This window comes from Chelon labrosus, assembly GCF_963514085.1.
Source record: "Chelon labrosus genome assembly, chromosome: 4".
NCBI classification, from domain to species: domain Eukaryota; kingdom Metazoa; phylum Chordata; class Actinopteri; order Mugiliformes; family Mugilidae; genus Chelon; species Chelon labrosus.
In genome coordinates this window covers 9,441,622-9,459,377 of record NC_140340.1, presented here as the reverse complement: position 1 = coordinate 9,459,377, position 17,756 = coordinate 9,441,622, and the positions used below count along the sequence as shown (strand labels likewise).

At 41.4% G+C, this 17,756-nt stretch overlaps 2 protein-coding genes across 3 annotated transcripts; both read right to left on the bottom strand.

The window, feature by feature from the left end:
- Nucleotides 1-1,420: 1,420 nt before the first annotated feature.
- Nucleotides 1,421-5,988, bottom strand: cdkn1a (cyclin dependent kinase inhibitor 1A). Of its 2 annotated transcripts, none has more exons than XM_084542342.1 (3): nucleotides 5,788-5,988; nucleotides 3,080-3,518; nucleotides 1,421-2,990 (listed from the first exon to the last, which is right to left on the bottom strand). In XM_084542342.1, the coding sequence occupies exons 2-3, from the start codon at nucleotides 3,507-3,509 to the stop codon at nucleotides 2,935-2,937; spliced, it is 486 nt and encodes a 161-aa protein (XP_084398468.1). In that variant the 5' UTR covers nucleotides 3,510-3,518; nucleotides 5,788-5,988; the 3' UTR covers nucleotides 1,421-2,934. The 2 variants fall into 2 exon arrangements, with proteins under 2 accessions (XP_084398468.1, XP_084398467.1); XM_084542341.1 differs by lacking the exon at nucleotides 5,788-5,988 and adding an exon at nucleotides 3,732-4,294.
- Nucleotides 5,989-13,054: 7,066 nt separating this feature from the next.
- Nucleotides 13,055-17,664, bottom strand: srsf3b (serine and arginine rich splicing factor 3b). The gene is made up of 6 exons (XM_084542028.1): nucleotides 17,592-17,664; nucleotides 16,618-16,828; nucleotides 16,389-16,529; nucleotides 14,387-14,425; nucleotides 14,114-14,200; nucleotides 13,055-13,769 (listed from the first exon to the last, which is right to left on the bottom strand). The coding sequence occupies exons 2-6, from the start codon at nucleotides 16,818-16,820 to the stop codon at nucleotides 13,742-13,744; spliced, it is 498 nt and encodes a 165-aa protein (XP_084398154.1). The 5' UTR covers nucleotides 16,821-16,828; nucleotides 17,592-17,664; the 3' UTR covers nucleotides 13,055-13,741.
- Nucleotides 17,665-17,756: the final 92 nt, after the last annotated feature.

The following is a 17,756-nucleotide window of genomic DNA, read 5'->3' as shown; positions in this document are numbered from 1 at the left end:
GAAACTTTTGGACCTGGCATTCATTCATGTGGATGTTATTTAGACATGTAGCACCCACCTAGACCAGACCAGGCACCCCCACTCCATAGGAATGACACTCCTTGATGGCAGCAGCCATCCCCAGCAGGATGCAACATGAAGAACAGCACAAGGTGTTGACCTGGCCTCCAAATTCACTAGATCCCAAAGTGATCAAGTATCTGTGGGATGAGCCACAGACACCCCTCCCCTCAAAGACCCCCCCACTAATAACATCCTGTTGCCAGACACCACAGGACACCCTCAGAAGGCTCATGTCCTTTCTCTGATGAGTCACAACTGTTTTGGAGGCACAACAGAGACCTACACAATATTAGGAAGGTGGTCATAATGTTATGCCTGATCGTTGTATTATGCAATTTATTACTCGCTGGGTCTATTGATGGGAGGTTTAACCTGTGTGGTAGAGGCACAGGCTAAAATAAATAAAAATAAAACCACATGAGAAATAAGCTTTTAGTGAATTCACATGCACTAAAAGCTCTGTAAACACATGCGGTAACGTTCCAGTGGTGTAAGTGATGTTCAAACCAGGGCACCAACCCACTGATTATATTTCCCACAAGTAGAGTCATGGAAAAAATTACACAAACACACTTTTTTTTTTTTTACACATGATATGAGTAGGAATACAGCAATGTAAAAAACTTATATGATTTTATGAGTAAAAGTCTAAAAAAATAATGACATAAAGCTGTGTTTCCTGTTTGACCCCTCACCTATCAGACTGCATCTGCTCGCCTTCAGCGTGTTGATGGAAAGCTGCGTGTTGTCTTTAATCTCTTAATCCAGGTGTCACATTACGACGGCCTCTATCTGTGCTCTGTCATTTAGGGATGTAACCTAACCACTGCATTCACTCAAGTACAGTTTGGGGGCATTTATTCACTTCTATTTCAAATTATACTTGTACTCCACGACATTTTAGAGTGAAATCTATTTTAAAGTTATACAGTGAGTTAGGTTTTCTGTTGAGTTTTGCAGTACACGTGCAAAACCAATGATGAACCTTAAAAAAATAGACTTTTAAAGAACAGAAATTAGTAAAATTTTGCTCCATCTTAACCAGCGATGACATTTTTACCATTATATTTAATTTATGAATGCATCAACACTGTAATATAACACTGACAGAAATGTGGTTCATCCTCACTCTATACTTTTCATATATTATTATTATAATTTGTTTATCTTTTATCTTTTTATTTGAGCTGTCATCGGGCGAGAGGCGTGGTACACCCTGGACAGGTCTCCAGTCTATCGCAGGGCTAACACACACAAAGAGAGACAGACAACCATTCACATTCACAACCAGGAACCAGGAACCAGGAACCTTCTTGTTGTGAGGCATCAGTGCTAACCACCACGCCGCCCACATACCTGCACGAGAGGGAGGAAAAAGTGACGACGCAGACACAAGGAAACTCATTTTTTTACAGTTTTATTGGAATTTGTAATTTTCATAATAATTAAACAAAACCTACATTAACACAATAAATAAAAGATAGATCATTTTTTCATTTGTAGCTTTTCGACATAAAACAACAGAGTAGGAACGAGCGTCTATCTACAAACAGAAGTGCTTTCAATGTCTGGGGGGTAATTCTCTGGACGTTGGTGTGATTTCATTTGCGGGGGTGGACATTTAAAAAAAAAAAAAAAAAAAAGATGTCAGCCTGTTAGGGATTAGCGTTACAGTGACCCTGTTTGACGCCCATCCAGATTACCCGTAGCAGCAGGATTTGCCATGAACAAGTGTCGTTCGTTTTGAGGCAGATAATAATAAGACATTGTCTGGTGAACTGCGCTGTACTTCCGCGTGGAAAAGAACGGCAAGTCACAAATTAGCTTCTAATACTGAACATATGATTGTCTTTAATGGAGCTTCGGATACAGAAACAAATGTCAGAAAAGGCACTTTTGAGACTGAGTGCTTATTACGTGCACTGCCCCCAGATTTATGTGCAATACTGCAATGTTTCTGTGATTATGCTACTTAACTATGCTATATTAAACTCTATAGATAAATCTCTGACATATATATATTTATATATATGTGTGTGTGTGTTTCAAAGACACGGTGCTACACTTCTTACCTACATTACACGGTGCTGTTCACATGTCAAGAGTCTGGACAAGGGCAGCAGCTGTGGTGCTTTGAAAACTCTATCGACATACAGTAGAAGGGATGGAGGAGGACATGATGGCACTTCTGTCTTTTTAAAAAATCTAAGTAAAGCAACTGCATGTTCAAGGTATCGCAACTCTTCAAGCATGATGGTACATAAAGCACGATTTGTACAGCTGAGATATAGTAAGGATAATACACTTTAGAAAGTATAAAAAACAAAAACGACTCGGAGCCCTTGTGATATACATCAAGAAAAGAAAACACAGTAGTGGGTTTGAATGAAGGGGCCAAAGCGCTTCCTTCTTTTTCTAAAAGTCATCCTGCAACTTTTTCCATAGGCTCTCCTTAATTTCTTAAACAATCTTATCCGCATGCTGCAAGAGTGTACAAAAATGCCTACAAAGCTGAGGAGACACCTTTTCATCGCCGTAGATTCTACAATAGGAAACGTCAGTCAGCGCTTTGGCAACCCCTTCATCCAAACGAGTGTAAATCCGCCGATTTGAGAGATTAGTGTTAATCTTCTCTGCTCAAACGTCCCCTTCTTACCACTGGGAAAAACCCCAAGGCCCTAAGAGAGAACACGGTACCCTAATTATCCTTATAGTAATGTAGCTGAGGTCCCTTCTGTTGTCTGATGAGTCACTGGGTACTTCCTGGTGAGTGTCTGTGCAGAGTCTTTGTGCAGATCACAAAATGATTCCTGAGAGTCTGTGCGCTTTCTACTGGAATATTGGCACCTTGGCTTCGAGCTGATCGGCATATCACTGGCCGGATTTGCGCGGCGTCCCGACCACTCTTTTTTTGGCCTGATAGAAATCTGTTGGGATAAAAAAAATAAATAAATAAAAAATTTTGCTCAGTGCAAAGTCACATGAAATGACGAGCGGGCAAATTCGCAGTATCTACCTGTGAGGTTTGTCTGTTTCCTCTTCAACCCTGCGTTCTCTCCTCTCTCTGGCGTTTTCTCCAGTTCCTCCATCTTGAGAGCACACCTCACTGGCGTGTGAGGGATGTTCTCCTTCTCGCTCCTTCCTCCTTTGGGGGAAACCGTCGCCTCCGCCGCCTTGTGACCTTCCGCCGCGCCGGGGTCAAGCGCGCAGAATCTGTAGAGAAGAGGCACTCTGGCGCCTTGGACGCCCTCCCACTGGAAGTCGCTGCTCTCCAGGGGCTTGTCCGACGTGAAGTCGAAGCCCCAGCGCTGCGACGCCTCCTCCAGGTCTTTACGCAGGGCAGCCCGGTACTCCGCCTGCAGCTGCTCACGGTCCACTGGGCCGAAGAGGTTTCGTCGAGTCGGCCCGTTCCCCAGGCAGCTCAGGATCCGCTTGTGAGAAGCCATCACTCTGCACTAAAGGAAACAAAAGAGAAGACCTCTGGTTAGCTGGAAAAGCTGACGAGTCCACACTCAAATCATTCTCAGATTTTGCCTCTGTTGGGTATTTTACTCCAAAAATACCCTAAACACACAAATTAAAGATGCAAAAACTTATTCTTAAACATGACAATAATCTTTTAAATACCACTATGCACGCCCTCAAATATAAAAGTACATCAGGCTTACCATTGTTCTGAACAGTCTGAACCTCCTGAACTAACAGCCTGGTGTCAGTGGGCAGCCTTTTATAAGGCAGCAAGCAGCTCAGTGACTCACTGCTTGAATCTACTGGTACATGCCTGGACATAATCTCAGGCAGACATGTAAGGACAAGTCTCGAGCAGTGCTCAGTGAGTCACCAAAAGATGGCAGTAGTGTCACACCATTTAAGGCTCAACAGGACAAGTCAAACCTCAACGGGTGGCTGGATTTCTTAGAGGAAAAACAATTACTTCCACGTCCATGTTGTATATATACGCACTAATTATACACAAACCCTATCTAGTTAAGTGTTTACAGTTCACCCTGGAGGAGCTACAGGAAGGAGTCAGCCCGCTGTGTCTCAGGAGACTAATAAGTCATTACAGACATCCAGGAAGGGCTGGACAGAATTCCCAGGATTTCCATTTGAAGAGAAACCCACCCAAGCTAAACCTAATTATCCTGCTATGGCACGGCAGGAGGGGAGAGGTCATTGTGTTTAGAGGGACGATATAAAGGAGGAAAACTAATGAAAACAGCTATGGCTGATTAAGTAGGAAGTTGTTGAAGTTTTTCCACTGACAACACAGAAAATCAAATCCATCCGCTCAAAGTATGAGCTGACATTTAAACAGACGTTCACAGTAACGATAACACTTATTCCTGCCCATTTGTTTGATGTTAAAAGATTAAAAATTAAACAGAAGCCTGGCAAGAACATGTCCCGCTACGTCATGTGACTCGGCAGCAGAGCAGTCTGAGATCATGTAATGACGCTTTTACCCAAGAACTCATTCATTCATTCATTCATTCACTGAAACACGCTCGAATTTTCTAAAGTTTACACACAATCAGCAAATAATTACACGGAAAGTTTTATCTGGACTCATCTAGTAAGTGGTTATTAATCTACAAGTCTTGTTTTAATAATAATTATGTGTCAGGGAAGTTTAATCTTAATGTTAATGGATATTATGTTCACTGATTTCCATTTGAAAGACATAAATGCATCTTTTACCTTATCATTAATTATTCACAAGGTGTATTAATAGTATTTTTTATTATATATATATATATAAATGATTAACAGTGACAGATTAACAGTCACATTATGACTGGATCCAGGAGTCTCTGAGGTTCTGCTGTAGATTAATTAATGATATCTAGTGACAAATATATTTAATAATAATTATTAATATTTTACCTGCTATAGTCTGAGACTGGGTGGATACAGTTTACATCATGGGTTTAAGTGTCCCAGGTTCACACCCACTGTTACATAACTTCAAGGTACACAGCAATGTGAGGTTAAAAGGTCAGGTGGGTCTTTTTAATTAAAAAAATAAAAATAAAAAAATTTAAATTTAAAAAATTTAAATTTAAAAAATTTAAATTGAAAAAAAAAAAAAAAATTGGTTATTTTTTTTTATTTTGTATCAAAATTGGATAAAGTAGGATTTGGAGGAACCCTGCCAAGACATAAAATTTTTGTTGCTCCGTCACCCCACCCCACCACTACTCTCATTGGACACGGCGAGAGTGACGGTGGGGCGGAGCTCTGCGAGGTGGAGCGATTCAAGTCCGTGGCGGGAGAAGAGTCATGCACAAACGTGGAGGAACCGGCTGGGACCCTGCCCACTTAAGAAACTGCTCCACGTGAGGCCGGGACCCGTGTCCGCTAGTCAGACTGGGCTGTCAAGAGTGTGTAGACTCCCTCCCCTCCTGTATCACCACATTCACACACAAACACCTGTATATAAACAGTATATGGAAATAACAAGGAGCCTGAATGAGGCTTCAAGACTTTTGGTTTTAAGTGAAAAACTAACTGGCAAAACTATAGAAACTGTATAAGTGGAGGAAGATATAAGTCCTGTAAATACGCACATATCTAAGACTGAGATTATAAAAATGAAACTAAATACTGACACAAGAGTAGATTATTATAAAGGCTACATAGACGTGTTACTATACACTAGACTAAGACACATATAAGACGTCAAAATGTCTTTCCAGTATGAGACGAGTCAGTTTTACTTACATAGTGAGACAAGTTCAATACAATCCAATCGAAAATCCAAAGATGAATGAAAAGTGTGTTTATCTGCCTCCTTGTTCCTCCTTGAAGTTTTTGAATTTCAAGTTTCACAGCAGATAAGTAGTAGTAGTAGTAATACAAAGAAACGCCACAGGCTGATGGTGTTCAAGTCAAGACCCTCGAATAACACTCCTTGATGTCTCCTTCAAGTTTTCTCTCAGACGCGAGCACGGCGAAACTTTTATGAACTCCGGAGGGCGGGGGGCGTCGCCATCCCGTGCGCAGGCGGGGTCTGCTGGCTCCCACACGTGGATTTCACCCGTAAACACACGTGCACACGTGAAGCTCTGGCTCACGCAGGAGAAGGAGGAAATTCCAGCATAGCTCCTGGTCCAGCTCCAGCTCCAACTCCAGCTGCAGCAGCGGCTCCCCCTTCCTTCCCCTGCGCCTCACTGCGCACGAGCGGAGCGCAGTAACCCGGATGCGGCTCACACCGGACTTAAATAGGTCAAATGTGTCACACCAACAGCTTACACTACTGACACCTCACTGCCACTCAAATAGTTGTTGTCAAATAGTTTCTACATGTCCTGCTGTAATTGCCATAGTTTCTGTTAACCAAAGTTCTGTACTGTAAATATCCTGCTGCAATATCTGCACAAATGTTTATCTGTATATATCCTATAGGCTACATACTCTGCTGCTTCTGCACTTCTGGTGTACCTGAACATGTGTAATGACAACAAAGCTGAATGTAATATCTGCAATACAAACCTGCAAAGCACAAAATAAAACACACACAACAATATAACTCACTGAAAGGTGGCCGCTCTGCAAAATTACTACAGTATTTCTGCTTATGCTAGTCTGAGTAGGTTTATGCATGCGATATGTCAGTACTTTTTTTTTTAGTGGTTGCCACTTTTACTTAATAATATGTATGTTTTCCACTTAATTTAACTACAAGTAAGAAAAAAGTACAGTGAAAAGTTCAAAGTTTGAGCAGGAAAATGTACAAATAGCACAAAATTTAAACACAAACAGGGCAAACGCCACTTTTAGAGTGTTGCAAAAGCGTACATATGCATATATAAATAATGTTCTGCACATGCTGTTGTTGTGTTATTATTGGACTATTGATGCTTTAATGCACAATCAGCTTTTTAATGTTGCAGATGCTTAGTGTGAAGCTGTGTCAGGGAGGTTTGGCATTAAACAATGGATATTATTTTCATATTTTCACTCATTTTCATTTTAAAGACACAAATGCATCTTTAATGTGATCTGAAACATCATTCACAGGGTGTATTAATAGTGTTTTGTATTATATTTGTAAATATATATATATATATAGAAATGATTTGCAGTCACAGGTGAAACATTATGACTGAATCCAGGAGTGGAACCTTTTCATCATAGGTTTAACTGTCCCAAGTTCACACCCACTGTTACATAACAAGGTACACAACAATGTGAGGTGAAAGGTGGGTCTTTTTAATTCCAGGTAATTTGATTAAAACTATTTATTTTTTTATTTTATTTTTTTTTATTTTTTTTATTTTTTTTGTTTTTTTTGTCAAAATTGGTTAAAGTAGGTTAACAATTTGGGGGAACCCTGCCATGGCCTGAATATTTTTGTCGCCCCCACCCCATCCACCACCACCACCACCACTACTCCGCTCTCATTGGACACAGAGAGAGGGATGGGGGGCGGAGCTCTGCAAGGAGGAGCGATTCAAGTCCGTGGCGGGAGAAGAGTCATGCACAAACGTGGAGGAACCGGCTGGGACTCTGCCCACTTTAATACACTGCTCCACGTGAGGCCGGGGCCCGTGTCCACTAGTCAGACTGGGCTGTCAGAGTGTGGAGACTCCCTCCCCTCCTGTATCACCACATTCACACACACACATAGTGTTTTTATTGCCATATACAGTATAAGGAAATAACAAGGACTTTTGGTTGTAAGGCATTAACTAGCAAACTCGAAGCTGTATAAGTGAAGGAAGATATAAGTCCTGTAAATATGCACGTATCTAAGACTGAGATTAAGACAGATCAATAGACTAAGACACATATAACACATCAAAATAAATCACACACAACAACATAACTCAGTGAAAGGGGCCACTTTGCAAAAGTGAAGTATAAAGGAGGCCAAAAGAATCAAAAGTGAAATATAATGGAGGCCGAAAGAATCAAAAGTGAAATATAATGGAGGCCAAATGACGCCCTTTATATTGAGTAGTATAATAATTAAATGATATTGTGTTTTATTGGACTATTCCCACTGATACATTCATGCACAGCCAGTATTTTAATGTGGAAGCTGTTTGGTGTTTACATTTATATTTTAGTCTATTCTGTGAGGTTTCTGTTCCTTCTGTTTAACTCACGCAGTAAGTTTGGGAACAAAGCAGAAGCTGCTACTTATGTGATAATGCTCTGTCCTCTGTACGGCTATAGCAACACGCCCGGTGTGTTTCCCCAAAACGTCAATCACGTCTTTAACTGCTGAGAATTAAGTAACTTCTAAAAACAGCTTTCTCTTGTACTTCCTTCTTACGGTTACTGTAACCCAACTCTCCGGAATTGTAATCCTTCTTTTACAAATGTGCGCTGGTTACACGTTGTTTTTCCGCCCACTCTTGTCGTTACTAAGGCCAGGCCTGTTTATTTCAACATCGAGCCGGTCACAAAAACTCCCCGGGCTTCCTGACACCATCCCGCTGCCCTCCAGCCTAGTTCCCAGCACATCAACAACGAGAGCCCCAGCTGTAGGATGCGGCGCACAAAGGCCCAACTGAAGCGAAACCACAATGAGTGCTTTGTTAAGTGGTTGACTAAAGGGACACCAGAGAGTCACACTCAGACTTGGATGTTACCCACAAAGAGTCTATCAACTGTACGGCATAGCTACATTCACCGGAGGTATGCAGTAAAGCTAATGAACGAAATGGAAATGTACAACCAGCATGGACCAGCAGCTGTTTGCGCCAGCGAAAGCTTTTACATTTATACAGCTGAGTAGACACTTTATAATCTCTCAGCTCCCGATGCAGCTGCACGGAGCAGAGGGTCTGCAGGCCCCATCGAATTGTCTTATTCAGCCTTCTCTTCTGCGTCCGCTGCGAAAACGTTGATGGGATAGATGGTACCAAATGAAGCATAGATGCGTTTTATGTTGTTAATTATTCATGTAGAGAGTCCCGCTCTTCGCAGATTTATTACATATATGATTATATAACATTCAGGTTTCTTCTGGCACCGTGCCACTGTGCACTGGTGAATTACACAGATTCCTAGAGGATGAGTTGGCAACATAACAGTTGCATCTGACATATAGTTGCTTAACTTGTAAAATCACTGTTCTGTTACTCACACCGCCTCTCCTGGATTAAATTTCCAATTTCCAGTTAATTCACTAAAACGTTAATACCTTTAAATAATCGTGTCTAATAGTGTCTTTAATCCTTTAGTGCAGTCAGTCAAATCATCACAGTACGACAGTATTACAATTGAGAAAGCGGTCCCATGGCCTCTTGAAATTATCAACATCATCACTGATTCTAGCTTACATGTGTTCATATACAACCTCCGACATTAATTCCATCCATTTCTAAAAATCTGGAGGGGATGGAGAGGATTCAAACCCTGAGAATCATTCAGGCAGCTGTAACGACCCCTAACTTAACCACTACAAGGTCATATTTTGATATATTGGGCAGCTCTGTTTGGTCCCCCAGCAGGCATAATCTTGGTGATACAGGTGTTAACTCCACCCATTTCCCTGTGTATCCAATTACCTTTTCCCAGAATGAGTTAATGAGTTAACACTCCCAGATAACATGTAAGAATGTTCCCGTCTCCTCCAGACATTTCCAGCATAAGCTATTAACCAGCGAGCCCATTCTGCAAAGTTTAGACGGGGTGAAATAAAACCTCTGTATTAATCTGTACTGAGTAAATTTCCCCTTAGCCTCCTTTACATATTTCCCTGTGCTAATATTCGTAGCAAAATTTCATCGTTCAGCTCCCATCCTAAGTCTTCCTCCCTTACTATAGGTATTTTCCTATAATCCATTAAACATTTTGTGAAACGCAGCCACCCTGTGCGCTAAACCAGGTAATTCCCGAACTTCCATCACTGGATTCTGTCTGATTTCTACTGATATCTATTGATTTCTGATGGCGAGGTGCTACGCTGATGAATTACACAAATTCCTAGAGGATGAGTTTGTAACATAGCAGCTGCATCTGATGTTGGCATTGTCACAAATAGTTGCTTAAAGGGAAACTACTGTTTTTAACAACCTGGACCTTATTTCTGGCATAAAATACGATTGTTTACTCACCTATATAAGTTTTGTGCCCCCTTGTATTCCTTCGGGAGATAATTAGATCTGCATATATCCATATAGTGGGAGTGACTGGGGCACCGAAACTCAGCCTCTAAATAACACATTATCTGCCAAGACACTCGTTCATTTCACCAATATTTTGTTATGATACGCCAATGCTATTCTCCGTTGAGTCCGGAGTTAGCTGATATCATCATCTGTTATCATCATCTGTTATCATCATCCGGGGTCTGTAGATTGACCTATGGGAATAGCACTAGCGTACGATAACAAAATATTGGTGAAATGAACGAGTTTTGCGCCACATAATACGTTATTTAGAGCATAGATTCTCAACCGGGGGTCTGCGGACCCCTAGTAGTCCGTGGTGTAATTGCAAGAGGTCCGTGAAAATAAAATATCTTTTAAAAAAGATCCCATGACATCTATAGAAATGCCATTATTCTATTCAAATGTGACTGAGACACAACAGAAAGCTCATATTTGCCTGAAAGAGTGAATAAATGCCATAATGTAATTCAAAATGTAGCTTCAGCGGCTTCCATCGAATTGTGCCGCTACCCCCCAGATCGGGTGGGGGGGGGGGTCCTCGGGGTTGATCAAAAATATGCAGGGGGGTCCAGGACCCAAAAAAGGTTGAGAACCACTGATTTAGAGGCTGCGTTTCGGTGCCCCAGTCACTGCCACTACATGGATATACACAGATCTAAATATCTCCCGAAGGAATACAAGGGGGCACAAAAGTTATATGGGTGAGTAAACGACCATATTTTATGCCAGAAATAAAATCCAGGTTGTAAAAAACAGTAGTTCCCCTTTAAGTTGTAAAATCACTTACTCAATTACTCTCTCTGCCTTTCATGGACTGAATTTCATCTGATTTCAGTGACTTGTTTTTCCATTGTAAGGCAAAGAGTCAGTGCTCAGAAACAGTAAAGCTGGAACACACTGAACTCATTGTCATTGTCACAAATCCAGTTTTACGGGGCTTCTTGTTTGTGACATGCAGTGAATTATCATATATTATGAGGGATGCACGTGGTCATTAATTAAACTCAATCAGAAATGTATGGAAATACATTTAAAACAGTGGCGGACATTTTTAAGGACAGAAATAAGAGTGATATTTGTTACTTAAACAGATTTTTCCCAATGTGAACTTGTTGCTTTTTTATTTTATGTTATACAAAAACAAGTAAATATCTATCATGCCTGTATAATACATTCATTGTTTAAAGTTTTGCTGTTTCAGAATAGCTGCGGTCCAAGCTAAAAATTAGCTCTACCATGAGTTTTTTTTTTTTTTTTTTTAACAATAGTCGTCGTGTCCTCTGGTCCGTGGACGCCAGGGCCTGTTACATAACAGTGGGTGGAAATATCGCAGCCTGTCTTAATGCATTGGTGGATTAGATTCTCGCGGGTTTCTACTCAGGCCGTGGGGAGACGTCTCATGCCATGAGTCACGCCTCATGCGACGTCACGGGTCCTTTGGTAACTGGAGGGGAAAAGCGCGCGCAGATTCGAGCGCCCGGCGTTTTCTGTGTTGTGTGTCTCTGGTTCACGTGGACCGTCAGCGTGAACAGACACTCGTGGGCTTGTGCAAGGGTGGGTGTGACCGAGAAAAGTTATTGGACTGTGGGAGAGCTGTGGTGGGGTGGGGAATGTAAAGATAGAGTCCGGGGAGAAAATAAAAAATCAGCTGAAAATTGAATGAATGACATATTTTATCATAATGTCTCATTATATATAATCAAATTAAACTTTAATAATTTTATATTAGAGTCTCACTCTTACTAATAAATACGTATAAGAGCATTTTAATAGTATGCACACATGTAAATTAGTTTTTCTATGTTTAGTGGACCTTCCTGTGACATTATCCCCTGGACCCCTTACCCAAACCATATCAAACAAGCACCTCACCCTTACCACAACCTAATTTTAACATTTACCCCCAAAACCCAAGTATTTTAACCCTTTAAAAAGTCCCAGAAGAAAGGGCCCCTTGACTTTATTAAAAATAAGACCACACGCTTACACATGACGTTTTTTTTTCAGCCGCTCAAGGACACCACTATTTGGATGTCTTATCACTTGTCCTGGTGAAAGGGGTTAAACTTTCACGCAGCTTGATTACATAACCACCTCGTACCAGACAATATGAACAAGGGGAGAAGGAGGGAAATTCACAGGACAGGAGCACGAACCTGGGCAGCTGCTTATGACTTATCGACTGACTTAACGTATGTAACCAATGAGATCTTTCTCCAAACAACAACCCCATCAATCAGACTTAAACCTGAGCTGTTCATCTTTGCGGCGACGCCAAATCAAAAGCTCCCCTCGCCGAGTTAAGTGTTTACCTTTTTCCAAGAGTACGAAATATTCCATAAGTCCAAACGTTGTGTAACAAGTGAAGTATTTAATTAAAATAATTCTGGTTCGAATTCTGGATCAAGATTAGTTTTCTTACTTAAATCCATATTCTGTGTTCATTTCATATTGTTCGCATCTAGACCTCTAAACCAAATTCCTTGTATGTGTGAGCATATATGGTGATAAATCTGATCCTTCTAACCAACAAGACCTGGTGTTACAACCACTAAATGTAACATTTTAATCAATTCAGACTGTGAAAGTAATCATATTTAAAGACACTAAACTAGGTAAAGGAGGAAAGAAATAAAAAGTAATTGCTAGTAGATGTAAGTGTAAACAGTAAACTCTGAATGAACACAAGGTGTTAAACCGTCCAAACTAACTACAGCCTGTACAAAGAGGTAACAGTGGACTCGAAGCCACTTTTTATTTATTTAATCCCCATGTGCCCTGAGCCAAAGCTGGCTGTACTCTAGGAGTGCCCTCTTGTGGAAAACAAACTGACAAATAGTCTCCAGTTGAGACAATAACAGAAATCCATAAACATTTTTTTTAAACCAACCAGTATTTTTAATTGAAAGACCATTTCACAGAGTATCAAACAAAGTAAAAATAATGGAAAAATTCAAAAACAAAAATTCTGTTCATTACATCGTTTTCTTTTCTAATCAATGCCACTGTTCTGCATCCTGAATGGGGGTGCTCTTTTTTTTTTTTCATTTATAAACAGATGGAAACCTTCAGTATGAAGAAAGTTGAAAATAGGTTGGCTTTACAGACAGTCAGAGGAAAAGGGAATTCCTTTCTTTTAAAACAATGCTGGCATTTACACAGTGAAAATGAGCAACTACTACTACTACTACTACTCACACAAGGTCGAACTACACAGTACATTCATTGACAAAAACCGGAACGCAAACAGATTTAATGGTGAACTGGAATGCTGGGTGGCACAACTGTCCCAGGACCGACAACACAGACGTGGATCAGGAGGCGTAGGTGAAGAATTACACCTGTATGCGCCCACTCACTGCAAGTGAAAATTACCATGACAAAAAAAGGGCAGGGACACTAAAATGCATGATTTTAAAAAAGAAAAAAAAGAGAAAAAAGACAACACAAAAATGACCACAGGGCCATGTTGAAGTCCAACGTATGACACGGCAACGCCTGTGCAAACCGTTCATCTTCAGCTCCCTCTTGTCCTGACAGACTTTCTTCTACTTTCTGTCGTTAGACCTGGAGCGACTGTGAAATAAAACAAAACCCCAACTGTTAATGCCTTCAACAATTACTGTCAAGAACTGTCAATTTAAAAACACGTTTTATGCTGAATTCAAAGGGGGCCATGTTTAACATGTTCAAAATAGTCTACAGGAATTACCCCCCGTCTTTTAAGATCAAAACTCAAAATTCAGGAGCTGTGACGTATTTACTGAAATTGAAGAAATGGTGGAAGTGGGCGGTTAAGTCAACATAGTGTGATTTAAACGTGTCAATAGCCAATAGCTGCTGGACAGCAGACTTGGTGGAAGACCTACAGTAGTTTTCATTTTGATCAAACAGCTTTAAGATTCAAGAGATCTATGTACCTCATCGATCGGGAGAAGGACCGTGACGGTTTATGGTTCCTGTCCCGGGAGAGGGACCTCTCTCTCCTCCTGTCTCTGGAGAAAGACCTGCAATAGGAACATAGCAACTTTTAAAAAAACAAACTGCTGGTCTGACCAAATGTTTAACATACTTATTACATTTCTGTCATGACTGTGAAATTACCACGAGAAAGAATTATTAAGATATGCAATTCTCAATACACACCCACTCTGCTACTTCTACACACAGATTTAACTGGAAAGCTACCATACCTGCTGCGGCTGCGGCTGAAGCTCCTCCTGCGTGGGGATCTGCGCAGGGAAAATACAACATGTTAAGAGCGTAGACATATGCGATGATCATGCTGTAGAGCTCCACATTATTTTTACTCCCTTTCTGACACTGGGCTCCCTCAGCACGGCCCTTTGTCTAACCCACTGACTCAAAATGGAAGTAAAAGACTTCTCCGGGAAAACTTTTATCTCAACCAGAAAACGTAAGGCAATGGACTTAGCACATAAAGATGGTAGGTGATAAGGCATCACCTCTTACCTATCCCACAGTACCATGTGCATCTTTTAGGTCACCAGTGTGGATCATACTCCACCTTAAGTGGCAGAGCAGTGTGTGACCAACAATTAACATTTAAGAGCTTTAAGGGCTTTTTAGAAAATCAGAAATGAGCCAAGTAGCAGCATTTCGTCTCGCAGAAGATTAAAACATCATACTGTGGACTGGCCCTGGTATGAGTAACTCAAACACACAAGGGCCACCATCTGTATGGAACTGGTCCACTACATTTTAAAGTGGGGGGGCATACAGATATGGAAGCTAGTATCAAAATCCAATAGATTTGTCACAGGGAATAAGTCCTGAAAAACAACCAGACTAAGATTCCCTAAAACCAGCAAAGAAAAAAAGGTCTGATATTCATAGAGGGGGGTTGAGAAGAGTTTTGATTTGTGCGAATTCATACTTCTGCTCAGAGCCCCGAGACATACCAGATGATTATCTATCATCAAAATCTCTGGAAAGCTGAAGTTCCAGATATTTGATGTTGGACCATTCCCCTCTGAAACAAGGACTACAGAAATGGTGGACGACAAAATGACAAACTTATGATCCAAATAATAGAAAAAGAACAACCTTTTCAAACCAGCTGTCTCTTCACTTTCATAACTGTAATCAGCAGTGTACTGAATGAAGCAGGAAAACTTACTAGTATTTTTGGTTTTCAACAAGCTAGATATGACGAAAGGGAGGCAGACAGTCGGCCGGGTAGGTAGAATTGGCTGAATAGGACTGGCCAGATGCTGCAAGGTGATTAGGTGGCTGGCAGATGGGGGCTGGCAGTGGCTTTTTTCCTGCTTTAATTGGTTAGCCGAAGGCTGCTGCTGGTAGGTTGTAGACATTTGGGAACGTAATACGCTGATTGGTCGGGAATGTGAGGTGGGCCGCTGCCTTTTGGGTTAAGGTTGAAGGAGGAGGAGGTTGAGAACGGCATGCTGAGGAACCAATGGGCTGGTGCAAGCTGACGACTGGCCATGCCTGGGTCATGTGACAGCACCAGCCAAGCTGATTTGGGCTCGATGATCAGCAGTCACATGATGCTGAAAGAGGACTAGTTGATTGACTCAGAGGGTGGTGAGTAGAGGCATGGTGGTGGCTCTGCAACGGGTTTCATTCTTATTAATATAGATGAAAAATAAAAAGCATCCTCAAACAAAAAGAAAATGCATCACATTTGGCACTTTCATCCCCCCATATTTTAAACAGGTTATACTTTTTATCCGACACAGCTACTGCCTAAACCTGTTTCACATGCCTATTCTGCCATTGTAAAGCAGTCAAGAGTGCACAGAAAGCGTGCACTTCAACGAAGCATTGGTGCCTAAAGTAAGGTCTTGCAGGCCACAATTTGGATGTTTTTTTCCCCCTACATAGAAAGGAATCCCTAAAGACGTAGTGTAATGCCCTATTTCCACAGTTCATTATTTGGGTTTGGAGGTCTAATTGTTTGACTACTTACAAAAAATGACCATAATGTCAATGAAGATGAATCTGCAAGCCTTAGACACTGCAACAGTCACAAATGTATAATCAGCAGGAAAAACAACATTATAAATGCCTAGACTGGGAACTCATAACCAGTTACCAGGAAATATACGGTGGGTAAGAAAGTAGAATCAAGTCAGTCCCAGAGCAGAATTTAAGTAAACGATAGATCAAATGTTGTCTCTACTCGTCACCAACAAACAACAACATGTAGGTCACCTTCGCCTGGCTGGGGGGCTACGCCGTCTGTAGTCGTCTCGGTCTCGAGGGCGTCTGCTCCACGAAGGGGGAGCGCCGCGGGTTCGGCTGCGCTTCTCGCCATTGGACAGCTCCACGCGCACCCGGCAACCGCACAATGTCCTGAAAAACAACCAGTAATCATCAACCACTGTCCATGAAGCAAGAGTCTGACTGCTGAACCTCTACATTGGTTTAGAACGCTGCCTACCTTCCATCAAGTTCCCGCACTGCATCAGTCGCGTCTCTGGGATCTTCAAACTCTACAAAGGCAAAGCCTGGGGGGTTCCTGGCCACCCAAACACTGCGCAGAGGACCGTAGTAGCCAAAGGCCCTCTCTAACTCTGTTTTGTTTCCATTGTTGCCTAGATTTCCAACGTAGACCTTGCAGTCAAGGGGGCAGTCACGGTGCATGACTGTATCTAAAAACAACAAGGAGAAAGGGTTGGTCAGAAATGTGTGGGATAGTTCACAAGTTACAGTCAAGGAAAAGACCGGTCACACACACACCAATAGGCAATACACCACTGTTACTGTTGTTTAAGTATTCAAAAAGCTTAAACCAGTAGTTAAAACCAAGCTTGTCGAGCGCACAGTGTAAAAGTGTGTGTTAATATTGAAATTTGCGTTCAATACATTAGCTTACATTTTAAGGACAACGTTCAATAATTTTAAATATTATAAAAGCACGTATTCTGTTACTGACCTAATTTGACATTAAAAAAAAAAAGACAATTTATTCGTCTCAGGACCCGTTTCTTTAAAATGTTTGGCAAACAAGTATCGCGTGGCCTACTTCCCTGTCGGATTAGCAGCCTATGCTAACTTTGCTTTAGCTACCTACTCAAAAATGTTACGCATGGTAGATAAAGCTAACTCCGTTTCTGGGCATTAGTATTTCGCTAAACAGAAACTTTACCACAGTCGCATGTTAAATATGTATTTTCCAGCCTCATATTTGATTATGTTTCGGAGCAAATGATAGCCAACGGCTTTTTAAGAACTGCTAAAATGGCTGTCTCCTTTCCGAGGCCTAGTGATAGCCAGCGGCTACAAATCAAGAGGAATTAAACAATCCGACAAACGTGCGGGTTCATACGGTAAACCGGTCCGAACTCGACATTTAGTACGAAAAATAAATAAACCATGCACGATTCGGCATTAAGTATTCTGTCCAAACTCTACCGTGTGAGACGAAATCCGTTGCTCAAGTGGTCGGCGTTTGTCCCGCTGCTTTCTACCTCTCGCTTGTCGATGGAAAATGGCGTGGCGGAAAAGACGTTTGTCGGCCGAGTGACCAGGATGGTGCTCCGGGTAGGGCGGGGTTAATTGGTATGTGTGTTTTATTTT

What these genes read in the sequence shown, in the direction of transcription:
- srsf3b (XM_084542028.1), bottom strand. Translation starts at nt 16,820, where the DNA reads ATGCACCGTGACTGCCCCCTTGACTGCAAGGTCTACGTTGGAAATCTA. An exon ending in GTGCGGGAACTTGATGGAAG is followed by an intron (nt 16,530 to 16,617) that starts GTAGGCAGCGTT and finishes GTTGTTTTTCAG; the next exon opens with GACATTGTGCGGTTGCCGGG. An exon ending in TTCAGCCGCAGCCGCAGCAG is followed by an intron (nt 14,201 to 14,386) that starts GTATGGTAGCTT and finishes TTCCTATTGCAG; the next exon opens with GTCTTTCTCCAGAGACAGGA.
- cdkn1a (XM_084542341.1), bottom strand. An exon ending in GAAACAGACAAACCTCACAG is followed by an intron (nt 2,991 to 3,079) that starts GTAGATACTGCG and finishes TTATCCCAACAG; the next exon opens with ATTTCTATCAGGCCAAAAAA.